This window comes from Carassius auratus, chromosome 30, assembly GCF_003368295.1.
Source record: "Carassius auratus strain Wakin chromosome 30, ASM336829v1, whole genome shotgun sequence".
Taxonomy (NCBI): domain Eukaryota; kingdom Metazoa; phylum Chordata; class Actinopteri; order Cypriniformes; family Cyprinidae; genus Carassius; species Carassius auratus.
In genome coordinates this window covers 29,601,607-29,615,312 of record NC_039272.1, presented here as the reverse complement: position 1 = coordinate 29,615,312, position 13,706 = coordinate 29,601,607, and the positions used below count along the sequence as shown (strand labels likewise).

Below are 13,706 nucleotides of genomic sequence, written 5' to 3'. Positions count from 1 at the left end.
TGTGAAGACATGTAGAAAGTAGGGGTGAAATTAGGGGAGGGTGGGGAATGACCCCTGACAGACCTGCATAAGCTGTCCAGATCCGGGAGAGGCCATCGGCGTTTGCGTTGGCGGCCCCAGCTCGATGGCGGACTTCGAAGTGGAAGTCCTGGAGTGCTAGGAACCAGCGAGTAACCCTGGCGTTGGTGTCCTTGGCGCGGGCCATCCACTGTAGGGGCTGTAGTGTAGTGGTCGGTTACCAGGGTGAACTTGCGGCCCAGGATGTAGTACCGGAGCTCCAGGACTGCCCACCTGATGGCCAGGGCTTCCTTCTCCATGGCGGCGTACTTCCTCTCGGCGGGGGACAGCTTCCTGCTGATGTAAATGATCGGATTCTCCTCACCTTCTTGAATTTGGGAGAGGACTGCTCCCCGTCCTGTGTCGGAGGCATCCGTCTGCAGCAGGAAGCGTCAGCTAAAGTCCGGGGCGCGGAGTACTGGCGAGGACGTGAGTGCTGCTTTCACCTGGGAGAAGGCTTCTTCCGGCGACGGGGTCCAGCATACTTTCTCCGGCTGCCCCTTCCTGGTCAGGTCTGTCAGAGGGGCGGCTAAAGAGGAGAAGTTGGGGATAAAACAACGGTAATAACCCGCCAACCCCAAGAAGGCTCGTACCTGGGTCTTTGTCTCGGGTCTTGGGGCGGAGTGGATGGCCTCAACTTTCTTGTCTTGCGGCCGGATGAGTCCTCAGCCGACTTGGTAGCCCAGGTACTTGGCCTCAGAGAGGGCTAGGTGGCATTTTCGGGGGTTGGCGGTAAGTCCAGCCCGCTGGAGCTCCAAAAGCACCCTCCGCAGACGATCCAGATGTTCCTCCCACGCTTCGGAGTGGACCACGACGTCATCCAGATAGGCGGCCACGTAAGCCTGGTGGGGCCGCAGGAGGATGTCCATCATCCGCTGGAACGTCGCGTGGGCCCCGTGTAGGCCGAAGGGAAGGGTCCGGTACTGCCAATGGCCACTGGGGGTGGAGAAGGCGGTCTTTGGTTTGGCAGCCTCGGAGAGTGGTACCTGCCAATAGCCCTTGGTGAGGTCCAGGGTACTGATGTACCGGGCCCTTCCTAGGCGGTCCAGCAGTTCGTCCACCCAAGGCATCGGGTACCCGTCGAATTCAGAGATTTCGTTTAGGCGGCGGAAGTCATTGCAAAAGCGGAGGGTGCTATCCGGCTTTGGGACCATCACAATGGGGCTGGACCATGGACTCCGGGATGGTTCTATTACCCCTAACTTCAGCATTTGTTGGACCTCTTCCTCAATAGCCTGCCGACGAGCCTCCGGAACTCGGTAGGGCCGTTGCCTAACGATGACCCCTGGGGGCGTCCGGATATGGTGTTGAAGCACGTTGGTCTGCCCGGGCTGAGAGGAGAACACATCCTGGAACTGACTAACCAGGTGCTGCAGCTCCGTCTTCTGGGCAGCCGAAAGGTGGGGGTTGACATCCACAACCCCGGGCTCAGTGTGGCTCAGGGCGGCTACTTGGTCCCGGGTCCCCACCCATTTCTTCAGGAGGTTGATGTGGTAGAGTTGCTCCGCCTGCCATCGTCCCGGCTGTCTCAGGCGGTAAGTGACCGGCCCAATCCTCTCCACTACTGAGTAGAGTCCTTTCCAGGAGGCCAGAAATTTGCATGCGGAGCTGGGGACCAGGACCATGACGCGGTCTCCCGGTTGGAACTCCAGTGGTTGGGCTGCCCAGTCGTAATGACGTTGCTGCGCCTGTTGGGCCCTGGTGAGGTGTTCCCGGACTAACGGCATCACTCGGTCGATCCGTTCTCTCATTTGCCGGACATGTTCGATGACGGTAAGATGTGGGGCCGGCTGCTGCTCCCACGCTTCCCGGGCCACATCCATGAGGCCCCGGGGTTGACGGCCAAACAGGAGCTCGAAGGGGGTGAAGCCAGTTGAGGCCTGGGGAACTTCGCGGATCCCAAAGAGCACGTAGGGGAGCACGTAGGGGACCACCTCGGTCTTCAACGGTTCCCCTTGGGGCTGTAAGGCTGAGTGGCGGCGGTCAGCAGCTTCTCGAAACCGGGCCAATCCCTTCCAAGCAGTACGGCCACCGGCAGGTCCTTCACCAGGCCTACCTCCACCGGCCAGGCGCCCTGGGGGGACGAAATGACCATCTCACGGGCCGGTACTTGGCGAGTGTCTCCGTGCACACAGGTAATCGGTAGGAAGTTTTTACGGCCACTTCGAGGGGTGCACAGTCGTGACTGAATGAGGGTGACCGCATTGCCTGAGTCCAACAAGGCCCGGAACCGTCTTCCATCCACCTTCACCTCTGCTTCGGGGGCTCCCTCCGGCACTCATTGGTGAAGGATGCAGCCTGCCAGCCAGGCTCGCGGAGGTGACTGTGATTCTACACTTGGCATGGGCTCATCTCGCGGTGGGGGAACCGTCGGCCTGCTGACTGGTCGCGCGGTGCCTTCGAGCGGGCGTCGCTCCTGGACCACCCTCCGGGGGAATGGCAGCAGCCGGTCCCCTGCCCCGCTGTGATGGACAGCATCCGCCGGCTCGATCACCTCCACCAGTTCCTGGACGTCACGTGGGTTCCTCATGTCGACGGCCTGTCGGTGGGCCTCACCAGGATCTCTCGCTTAACTTCGATATAACTGTCGGCACTCGTTAGGGGGAGTGAGAAGTTTTCCCTCTGTGCTTCACCGGTGAGGAGGGGTGCCAGCGCACGTGCCCACTCGTCCTCTGGCCATCCCTCTCGGTGGGCGGTGTTTTTCGAAGACCTGAAAGAAGGCTTCCACATTGTCATCGGCCGTCATCTTAGGTAACAGACGGGTGGCTTGTGCCCGAGGCTCAGGTAGCGAACGCGCTGGGCCGCGGCCGCCCGGACGGCGGCGAGTTCATCCTCCATCCTGCCCAGGGGAGTGGCGAGGTGTTCCGCTATTTGCTGCTGGCGGATGCTTACTTCAGTGAGGCGTTGTAAGACGTCCTCCATCACGTGGATGCGCGTGCCGCCTTCCGTAGTGCTGCTGACAGAAACAGGGGGAAAAAAAGGGAAAAAATTCATGCGTTGGGACGGTGATCTTGTCGGTGATTCCTCACTGTTCTGCCCGCATTCTGCACCACTGTCACGGGGTGAAGAATCACTCGACGAGGTGCGTTAATTAAATGCCCCGAAGGGTGGATTTATTGATAAGTGTAGGGTGCCTGGTGAAGTGTCCTGATCCGCTTTCTGGTGGCTGTTGCTTCCCGTGTGCTCTCTGTGCTTTTCGGTGTCAACCAAGGTGAAAGAGGGTGTCCTGACGTGCTCCAAAGTGTGTGGGCTGTCGGTCACTCGCTGCTTTCTGCGAAGAAATGAGAGAGGGATTAGACCAGCGTTGCATTCGGTTCGAGACCATCTTCTGAGTGCAGCATGTGCTCCTTTTGAGTGTGCTTGCTGATGGGGAGCATCTGTGACCGATCAGCCTGTGACGAGGACGTGCAGGTGTTTTGCTTTGGTTTCCAAGGCGACGCTGATTCCTCCGTCTCATCCACTGGACCTCTCCAGACTCAAGACTAACTTCTGCTCTAATTTAGCCTCTCCAAACTCCTCAGCCATCACTTCCTTCATTCTCTTTGTGAACAAAACCTGTGCCTCTGTTTGTAAATGTAAACATTTAGGGTTACAAAGTCAAGTTCTTTAATATTAGAAAAAAACTGCAAAAGTTGGTATTTGCTGAAAATAGTCCCCTCTGATGTTAATCAAATCTTGATCATGGCACATATTAACGTTACTAACGTTATTAACGTCACCAAGTTACCAACCTTTGGCCAAGAGGCTGAAGTGCATCTCATCTGTGTTTGCATCACATGAACTCTCCACTATCAAACTTCTTTAATGGGTTGATGGTGAAAGTGTGGGTAAGGCATCATACTGTGGCATTATGTAAAAGTAAAAGTAAAAGTGACAGCCTCTGCTTCGTAACCAGTGACCAGGTTTACCTCTTCTTTGTTGAGGTACTCAACAGGAGGCTCTGTAGATAAATACAACACATATAAGGTCTCATTGTATTTCTCAGATAAATGGGCCAATGACACAAAGAGTGTCCACAAAAATAATAATAATAATAATAATCTTAATTTTTCTTGTATGTTTTTATCTTTCTTCTTCTTCTTTTTCTTCTTCTTCTTAAAATTTATGCAATGCAGTTAGACCACGTTACTTTTTTGGTCACACCACATGATATTGATTAGGTGGACACTTAGGTGGTGAAACTTATATAGTGAAACTATAAAATATATTATATACAGAATATTAATATGAAGTGATCCAGTTGTATTATTATTATCATAAATAATGTCAAATTATTCTGCCAAACTTCTTCATAAGGTTCTAATAGCACTTTAATTCTTTCAATGAGGCTTTTTCTTCATTATTATATCGGAACAGTTGTCCCTGACAGCTAAATTTAAATTAAAAAATTATTCATGTATATAGAAAAACATGCAGCAATAGAATAGAAGAAACAAGTGACTCTAAAGTCACTGATTCAAACAGCAATGTAATCATTATAAATCAGATTAAAATATATTTCATAAGATCCCCATTTTTAAACACACAATTAAATAAATAATAATAATAATAATAATAATATTTCCTTACATTTATATAGCGCTTTTCTAAGCACTCAAAGCGCTATACGTGAAAGGGGGTATCTCCTCATCCACCACCAGTGTGCAGCATCCACCAGGATGATGCGACGTCAGCCATAGTGTGCCAGAACGCCGACCACACACCAGCTTACTGGTGGAGAGGAGACAGATGAGTGATGAAGCCAATGAGTAGATATGGGGATTGTTAGGATTGTTTCCAGTACCTTGAAATTTAACAATGGTTATCATTTGGTCATCAACAGCATTGCACATGTATTTTCCAGAGTCAGAAAGTAGGATGATGGATTAAGTCAGTTTCCAGAGAATTCCATGGCTTTCAATGTGTACACTCATTAGGGACCCATGGCTTTTCATTGAATAGCTACTTAACTGGAGCATTGGCTCAAGAAACCTCACAAGCTAAGATGAGATCATCTTCTGTCACCATCTCCTGGTAATCCGGATCACCAACATTGCCAGTGATCTTCACTGATCCCTAATCAAAAGTATCAAAAGTAACTTTTGTTTCGCTATAGATATCATGCACAGGTTCACATCAATACAATTGAAAGACACTTTTTACCTTGTATTGTGACATGAATTGAAATCGAATCATTTTTAGCATCAACAATATATTCTCCAGAGTCCTGCAGCTCTGCACAGAGAATGACCAGGGTTCTGAAAACACCTTCCACCTCAGAACAGAAGTGTTCATTCTCCTCAATAGGACTTCCAATTTTATACCAATTGACTACACTTGCAATGGACAGCTCACACTCAAATACAATGTCATCATATAACGCAACATTCTGCTCACTCTTCATCTGATCTTTATTTAGGATTTTTACTGGTGCCTCTGGAAGAGATAAAAATAAAGAAAAACTAACCTTCAGAAAAAAGAATAATAACTTTGTAAAAGAATAAAATAGAAATAAAGGTTTACCATCATACCAGTAATTTTGAATTTAAAATCCATTGTGTCATCTATGGCATTGCAAGTACAGTATATTTCCCAGAATCCTTCAGAGTTGGAAAATGAATGGTAGGCTTGCGAATGAGGCCATTCTCAGTAATTGTGATGTTGCTACTCTCTTCCACTTCCAATGGACACTTGAAGCTCTAGGACTACATGTTCACCAACTAAACTCTCTGTAATGCTGCCTGTCTTCTTGGAGCAAGAAAGTACTAAGTATCACCAGCAGAATAAAAAAATAAAACTATTTTAAAATAGACATCAAAAAAAAAAATATCTTCCCACAGTCCTGGGTCATTTCTGACTCTAGTACATACAAACTACACAAAATTACCTTCTACTTTCACCCAAAATGCGATTCTGTGCTTAATCCACCAGTCATCCACCAGTTTCAAGTTATCATTCTATTCTACCTCCATGTCATTACAAAATCAGCAGACTTCTGTGTCTGCTTTGGAGCTCACCGCTCAGGACCAGCTTCTCAGAGCTCAGTTTACACACATATACCTCTGACTCTCTGGGGGACACAATGCCTCTGATTTTAGAAAAGGTAAGTGCATAATGGTTGACAAAATATGAAAGAAATACATGCTGGTGGTTTTTGGCAAATTTTACAATGAGGCAAAGGTTATTGCAGCTGTATATGAAATCAGTATAACAAATATTTGGTTAAAATAATAATTTAATCATTTACTATAGCAATTACTACTTAACAAATACCAATTCTAATAACTTAATCAGTCAACAAAAAACTAATCTATACAAGAGGAATAAAACAGAGAGAAAGAAAAGAGAAAATCACTTGAAACCTATCCTTTTACTTACCCATAATTATGAGCTGAAATTGAATGAGCTGAAATACAGAGTCGCATACTCTCCAGAATGCCATCAGTGCAAAGAATGGTTACTCTCCTGTGTGGACCTTCAGCACTGAGTCTGATATTCTCACTCTCCTGGAACTTTAGGCCAGCTCCATTTGTTCGAGAGAGCTCTCAGTTCAGGACAACCTCCTCAGAGACATAACGCTCCATGTGGATGTCATCTTTTGGGTCCAAAATTGTAACTGGTGGTTCTAGATGTGATGCTGTCAACATCAATAAAGTTTTTTTTTTTTTTTTTTTTTGTGATTTCATTGTACTATAATAATAATACTTTACATTTATATAGCGCTTTTTTTCTAGACACTCAAACCGCTTTACATAGACAGGGGGTATCTCCTCATCCACCACCAGTGTGCAGCATCCACCTGGATGATGCGACGGCAGCCATATTGCGCCAGAACGCCCACCACACACCAGCTTACTGGTGGAGAGGAGACAGAGTGATGAAGCCAATCAGTAGATATGGGGATTGTTAGGAGGCCATGATGGTCAGAGACCAATGGGCGAATTTAGCCAGGATGCCGAGGTCACACCTCTACTCTTTCCGAAAGACATCCTGGGATTTTTAATGACCAAAGAGAGTCAGGACCTCGGTTTAACGTCTCATCCGAAGGACGGTGCTTGTTGACAGTATAGTGTCCCCATCACTACACTGGGGCGCTAGGACCCACACAGACCACAGGGTGAGCACCCCCTGCTGGCCTCACTAGCACCTCTTCCAGCAGCAACCTAGTTTTTCTCAGGAGGTCTCCCATCCAGGTACTGACCAGGCTCAGCCCTGCTTAGCTTCAGTGGGCAACCGGTCTTGGGCTCCAGGGTGATATGGCTGCCGGCCGTACTGTGACTCAGGTGGTAATGGAAGATAAATGGAATATAAATACAAAGTTCTGTCATGAAACTCTAGATGGTGCAGGCCGGTTCTAAATCAATCTGACATGATCACATCATTATTCAGATGGTGCAGGCAATGAGCTTACTGCCCAACATTTAAATAGTTTAAATCTGTATGGCATCTTTTCAGAAAGCATCCGAAATCCACAGCTAAGATAAGTTAACACTCTTACGCATTTTACTGTTTAAGTGGTCTCCCTTATTAATTTCTAAATGAGCAACCATAATCAAGTTTTAAACTGAGCATCATTTTTACCAGTCTTGCATTCGTATACAGGGGCAAAATACTAAGCATATACGCAACAGTTTATACAGCTGCAGCAACAAGCAGTCTAGCGAATTGCAAATCGTAGCTCCATGTAGCTGTTTTTTTTTCTTTCTCTAGAATCTTTACCTTACTATCACTCTCTGTTTTTTAGAGTTATAAAATATAACTTACTTCACACCATATTTCTGATATTATCGATCAATCTTATCAGTTTTATTTTGATCGTTCACTTTTATTTTATATCCGTGAGTGCAGTAGCTACACCTGCTTTGCGTTAGCACTCGTTAGCTTGTCATTAGCATTTTCATTCAAACTTATCGCTGTTTTCTTTTCTTTTCTCCTCTCCTCTCTCTCGCTCCAGTTTTTCACAAGTTCATCAAACAACCGTGGTAAGAATATTTCATCAAGCACAGTGAATAATGGCTTCTCCTGCTATTGTTATTTGCACCTCTTGTCACATGTACAGTTTATCTATCTCTGTTGCAGATGAGGGATTCACGTTTGATAAATGCAGGGAAATAGTTAGGCTGACAGAGAAGATTTCAGAATTAGAGACACGCATCCAAACTTTAATTGAGGACAGTAAGAATGTTAGGGCTCTAGATACGGCTTTGGATGCGTCTCACTCAGGGACTCCTGTACATTGTTTGGTTCCGGCAACAGAGCCCTTGCAGCAGGGCAACTGGGTAACAGTGAGGCAGCATAGTCGTGGGTCAAAACACCGCTCTTCTGTTCCAATCAAAACATTAAACAGGTTCTCTCCACTCAGTGATGCACCCACTGAGAAACCTGATGAAAGTGCTCTAGTTATTGGTGATTCTATTGTACAGAATGTGAATATAGAGACACCAGCCACCATAGTCAAATGTTTACTGGGAGCCAGAGCACCTGACATCTTGGCAAATTTAAAAGTGGTGGCTAATGCTAACGTAAATACAGTAAGATTGTTATTCATGAGCTAATGATGTTCGACTTCGCCAGTCGGAGATCACTAAAAATAACATTAAAGAGGTGTGTGAACTTGCAAGCATGATGTCAGACACTGTAATATGCTCTGGTCCCCTTCCTGCTTACCGTGGTGATGAGATGCATAGCAGATTGTCATCACTCAATGGCTGGATGTCTAAGTGGCGCCCAGAGAATAACATAGGTTTCATAGACAATTAGACAAGCTTTCGGGGCAGACCTGACCTGTTGAAAAGAGATGGTCTTCATCCCTCCTGGGGTGGGGCCACTCTTCTCTTTAGAAATATGGCAAATAGTCTTAGTGTTTATACTTGACTAACTGGGGCCCAGGTCAGGAAACAGACAGACTGGCTAAACCGACCGTCTACTAGCTGCCTCACGTCACAGAGGTCAGCTAATTCTCAGCACATAGAGACTCTTTCACCTAGATATCATACTATAGAGACTGTGTCTGTTCCCCGAACTAGAAAATACAAAAAAAAAAAACGCCCAAACCAAGTTAAGATTAACAATTTAATTGAGGTTCAACAAATAAAAAACAAATGCAATATGGATAAACAAATGATAAAGCTTGGCTTGTTGAATATCAGATCCCTTTCTACGAAAACATTTTTTGTAAATAATATGATCACTGATCATAATCTAGATGTGCTCTGTTTGACAGAAACCTGGCTAAATCCTGATGATTACATTATTTTAAGTCCACCCCCCAAGATTACTGTTATAAACATGAGTCACGTCTAAAATGCAAAGGGGAAGGTGTTGCTTGAATTTATAACAACATTTTCAGGATTTCTCAGAGGGCAGGCTCAAGTATAACTTGTTTGAAGTAATGGTGTTTCATATAACATTATCCAGAGAAACAAATGTTAATGATAATTCCCGTTATGTTTGTACTGGCTACTGTATACAGGCCACCAGGGCACCATACAGACTTTGGTGATTTTACATCCGAGTTAGTTCTGACTGCAGATAAAGTTTTAATAGTTGGTGATTTTAATATCCATGTTGATAATGAAAAGGATGCATTGGGATCAGTGTTAATTTTGACACAAAATTTTAATTTAGTTTTAGTCTTAGTCTTTTGACTATAATTCTTTTTAGTTTTAATCAAATTTTAGTCAACTGATTTGTTTTAATTTTAGTTTTATTTTAGTTGACAAAAATTGCTTGGTATTTTAGTCAACTAAAATCAATAACAGATTTACTAGGCTAAAGTTTGGTATAGGAAACAAACTTAACCAAAATATATAAAACACAAATTCAACTTTGTCAATACAACGGTGTCTTTATTTCAATTCAAAAGCTTTTATGCAGCAACAAACACTGTCATGGAAATTTAAACAATAACTAGCTGCCAATTCACCATCAATAAAAGAAAAATAAAGTTAGGTCCAGGACCTTAAAGCTTACAGCTGAGCTGAACAATAAGTGCAAACATTTTTAATTTCGAATCTAAAGTGCACTGAACGACATTTTCTTCTTGCTACCACAATGCTGGCAATTCAACCACAGAATAGTAACACTTTTTTACCTCTATTCATTTTCAAGAAAGCACTTCGTGCTAAAGTGACTTTTGCTCTGTTACGCTTTCCCCTGGTTAGGTCACCTGTGACACTGAAAACCCTCTCTGCAAAAGCTTGCGAAGCCGGCATTGCTAACAGATCTAATGCTAATGGTTTCAAGCTGTGATAAAATGTGTCACATTTCCCAAGCCAAAACTGGATTCCTGAATCACAAGTAATGGGCTGTGAGAGCTCCTCCTTATACTTGCTTAGTTGCTGCCTGATGCTACATGTGGATGACTTCGGTTTAGACTTTGCACGGCATTTGGACAGAAATCTGAAGACTGGCTGCCTTGAGGAGGAGGATGGTGGTTCAGGGTCAGGCTCTGGTCCATTCAGTTTCTCTTGACTCTGAGTGCACTGGACCACATACCCCTCTGCCTGCTTAAAAAGTTCCTGAACACTGTCATCAGCCACATCAAGGAGAGTATCACACACAGTAGGGTTGAGAAAGAAAGCAGCAGCAACAAGTGGAGAGAACTTTTCATCTGATGAATCCAATACCCAGGCAAAGCGCTGGTTTAAATTAACTTTCATTTTTCGTGCTAGATTGGCAAAATCCCGATGACTTGTGTTTTCTTCAAAATCAGTAAGGTGGCTATGCAAATCTAAGAGGGCAGGGACGATCAGTGACATAGACATTGTGTCACTCTGAAGAGTCTGTGTGTGTTCGGCAAAAGGCAACATGAGTTCATGCAATGAGCTGAGCTTCTGCCACTCACTAGAAAGTAAGTTGTCCCACCCCATCTCGTTCACTATTTCACAAAGAGGATCTTTAACTTTGAGGAGTCGTGCAATCATGTAATATGTACTTGACCAGCGCGTGGGACAATCATTCAAAACAATTAGGCCACACTTATCCAAAATCTTCTGTGTTGCAACAGATGACTTGCGAAAGAGCTTCACAATTGATCGTGCTTTGTCAAGGATTCGCTTCACACTTGCCTCCTTGTTTAGCATGTGGACCACAAGCTGCAGCGTGTGAACCACACATGGCATCCTTTCCATATCCATCTCCATGTTTTGATAGCTACCAAAAAGAAAGTAAATACATATCAGGTAAATGAGGTAATACATTAACTTACTGTCAAATTAAATTATGAATAAAAGTGGCTTACCGATGGTCTTCAGTCTCCTCCTCTGAATCACTTTCACCTCGGGGGGACTCCTCTTGATCATCTGAGCTAGCCTCTTCTTCTTCTTGAGTAGTGTGTTTAAATGCTGCTACCATATTGCTACCATTGTCCGTTATTACGGTCAGAATTTTGTCATTTGAAATGCCCCATTCCTGCATGCACTTATCCACGCAGGCCTTAATGGACAGGGCAGTGTGTGGATGGGCAACTTGTTCAAGAGCGAGCAGGATGTGTTCTGGATTGTTTTGATCAACACAAAAAAAGCAACAACTTATGCCAAGGAATGATGCAGACAGTCCCTTTTTAGTCCATAGGTCAATTCCAATTGACACTTTACGAGCACCACACAGTCGTTTCTTAAACTTTGTCATTTCTTCCTCATAGTGTTTTTCAATCAGATTGTTTATTTTTGTTTTCTTTGGCACTGTCAACTTCTTATCAAATGCTTCTATCATGAGAATAAAGTCCTCATCTTCTACTGTAGTCAGTGGTAACCCTGACCGTCCAATCCATTTTGCTATAGCCTCCTCTTTTACCTGTTATTCTCTGGCATTGCTTTTGTACTTTGTAGTACCTAACAGTGCTTCAGCAATGTTTTGATTAGACATTTTTGCCTTTTTTTGCGCTTGGTTCACCGCCTTCATCAGGAGACTTCTGTAGCTGTGACATAAAAAAGGAAAATAATTTAAATATGTTTATATTATTTATTCATTGCAATCACTTTATTTGTACAAGCAGTAAATATTAAAGCACTAAACGCAAATAAAAGCATGAAAAAAGTAAATATTTAATAAGTTGGCAGCTAGGTGGATAAAAAAAAAAGATTTTATAAAGGTATTCATTTGTCTAGCAATATTGTATATTTTAAATACCACAATATTGCTAGATTAGTATGTATAATGATAGGATGTGAACAGTCACGTTTCACATGACTAATATAGAAATATTTGTGATATTGTCAACAAGTAGAACATTATAAAATATACTAAACATTAATATTAATCAAATGTATATAGCATAATATTACGTATTACGGTGCTCACATTTAACTTGAAGAAGGGGCTATTTTACAGTACTTTTCAGTTCGTAATATTTAATGCTACAACATCTACCCACTGCAGTCTTCCAATTTTGCTTAGCTCAATAAACAAAATAACATTGTTGTGAATTTATCTTTGAGAAAATGTCTGGGTGGCTCGTCTGTAAATGCCTTTTTAAATTCGTTGTGTTCTTGCCACGAATGAGCGCTCCGCATGCTTCACACTTTGTTTTTTTTTCTTCGTCGTCAAATGTGAAGTGAGCCCACAAGTCTCCCCTTCTTTTTCTCCCAGCTTTGGACATTTTGTTGCTCTTTGAATGCCGTCTTCCCGGGAGCTCAGTCAAATAAGTCAGGCTCTGATTGGTTCTCTTCTCTCATGCAGTTTCGCCTGTTCCGTTTTGCCATTGGTTCTTTTGTTCATCTCTCCCGTCTGCTAATTGGATTTTCGTCACATTCTATTTTCGTCTCGTCCTTTATTCGTTGACGATAATGTCAATCAATTTAGTCATAGTTTTAGTCTCCATCAGTGACTTCTTTTCTAGTTTTCGTTTCGTTTTCATCCGCAAAAAAATATTCGTGACGAAAATAATGACGAAAATATTTAGTCAACGAAATTAACACTGATTGGGATCAGCATTTATAGACATTCTGAACTCTATTGGGGTTAGACAACACGTTTCAGGACCTACTCATTATCAAAATCATACTCTAGATTTAATACTGTCACATGGAATTGATGTTGATAGTGTTGAAATTACGCAGCCAATGATATCTCTGATCATTATTTAGTTTTGTGCAAATGTCATATAGCCAAAATTTTAAATTTATAATTCTTGTTACCAGTACGGAAGAACCATCACTTCTACCACAAAAGACTGCTTTTTAATTTATCTTCCTGATGTATCCAAATTCCTTAGCATATCCAAAACCTCAGAACAACTTGATGATGTAACAGAAACTATGGACTCTCTCTTTTCTAGCATTTTAAATACAGTTGCTCCTTTACGCTTAAGGAAGTTTAAGGAAACCAGTATGACACCATGGTATAATGAGCATACTCGCACCCTGAAGAGAGCAGCCCAAAAAATGGAGAGCAGCTGGAGGAAAACAAAACTAGAGGTATTTCGTATTGATTGGCGGGAAAGAAACCTATCCTACAGAAAAGCATTAAAAATGCTAAATCCAATTACTTTTTCTTCTCTTTTAGAACCAACATCACAGCAGTAATGACTTTATGAACTACTTTACTTATAAAATCAATACTAATAGAGATAAAATTGTAACCATTCAGCCTTAATTAAGTCTTAAGACCGCCATCAGTTCGTAGCAGTGAATGAAGATGTATCATATCGATCACAAGTGCAGTATGGA

At 43.5% G+C, this 13,706-nt stretch overlaps 1 protein-coding gene across 1 annotated transcript; it reads right to left on the bottom strand.

Moving 5' to 3' along the window:
• Positions 1-10,013: 10,013 nt before the first annotated feature.
• Positions 10,014-12,080, bottom strand: LOC113050074 (zinc finger BED domain-containing protein 4-like). The gene is made up of 2 exons (XM_026212776.1): positions 11,279-12,080; positions 10,014-11,190 (listed from the first exon to the last, which is right to left on the bottom strand). Exons 1-2 carry the CDS (start codon positions 11,749-11,751, stop codon positions 10,101-10,103), a joined length of 1,563 nt encoding a protein of 520 aa, XP_026068561.1. The 5' UTR covers positions 11,752-12,080; the 3' UTR covers positions 10,014-10,100.
• Between the last annotated feature and the right edge of the window lie 1,626 nt (positions 12,081-13,706).

Coding starts and splice junctions, on each gene's coding strand:
- LOC113050074 (XM_026212776.1), bottom strand. CDS start 11,751: ATGATAGAAGCATTTGATAAGAAGTTGACAGTGCCAAAGAAAACAAAA. Junction 11,191..11,278: donor GAGGAGACTGAAGACCATCG/GTAAGCCACTTT, acceptor TCTTTTTGGTAG/CTATCAAAACATGGAGATGG.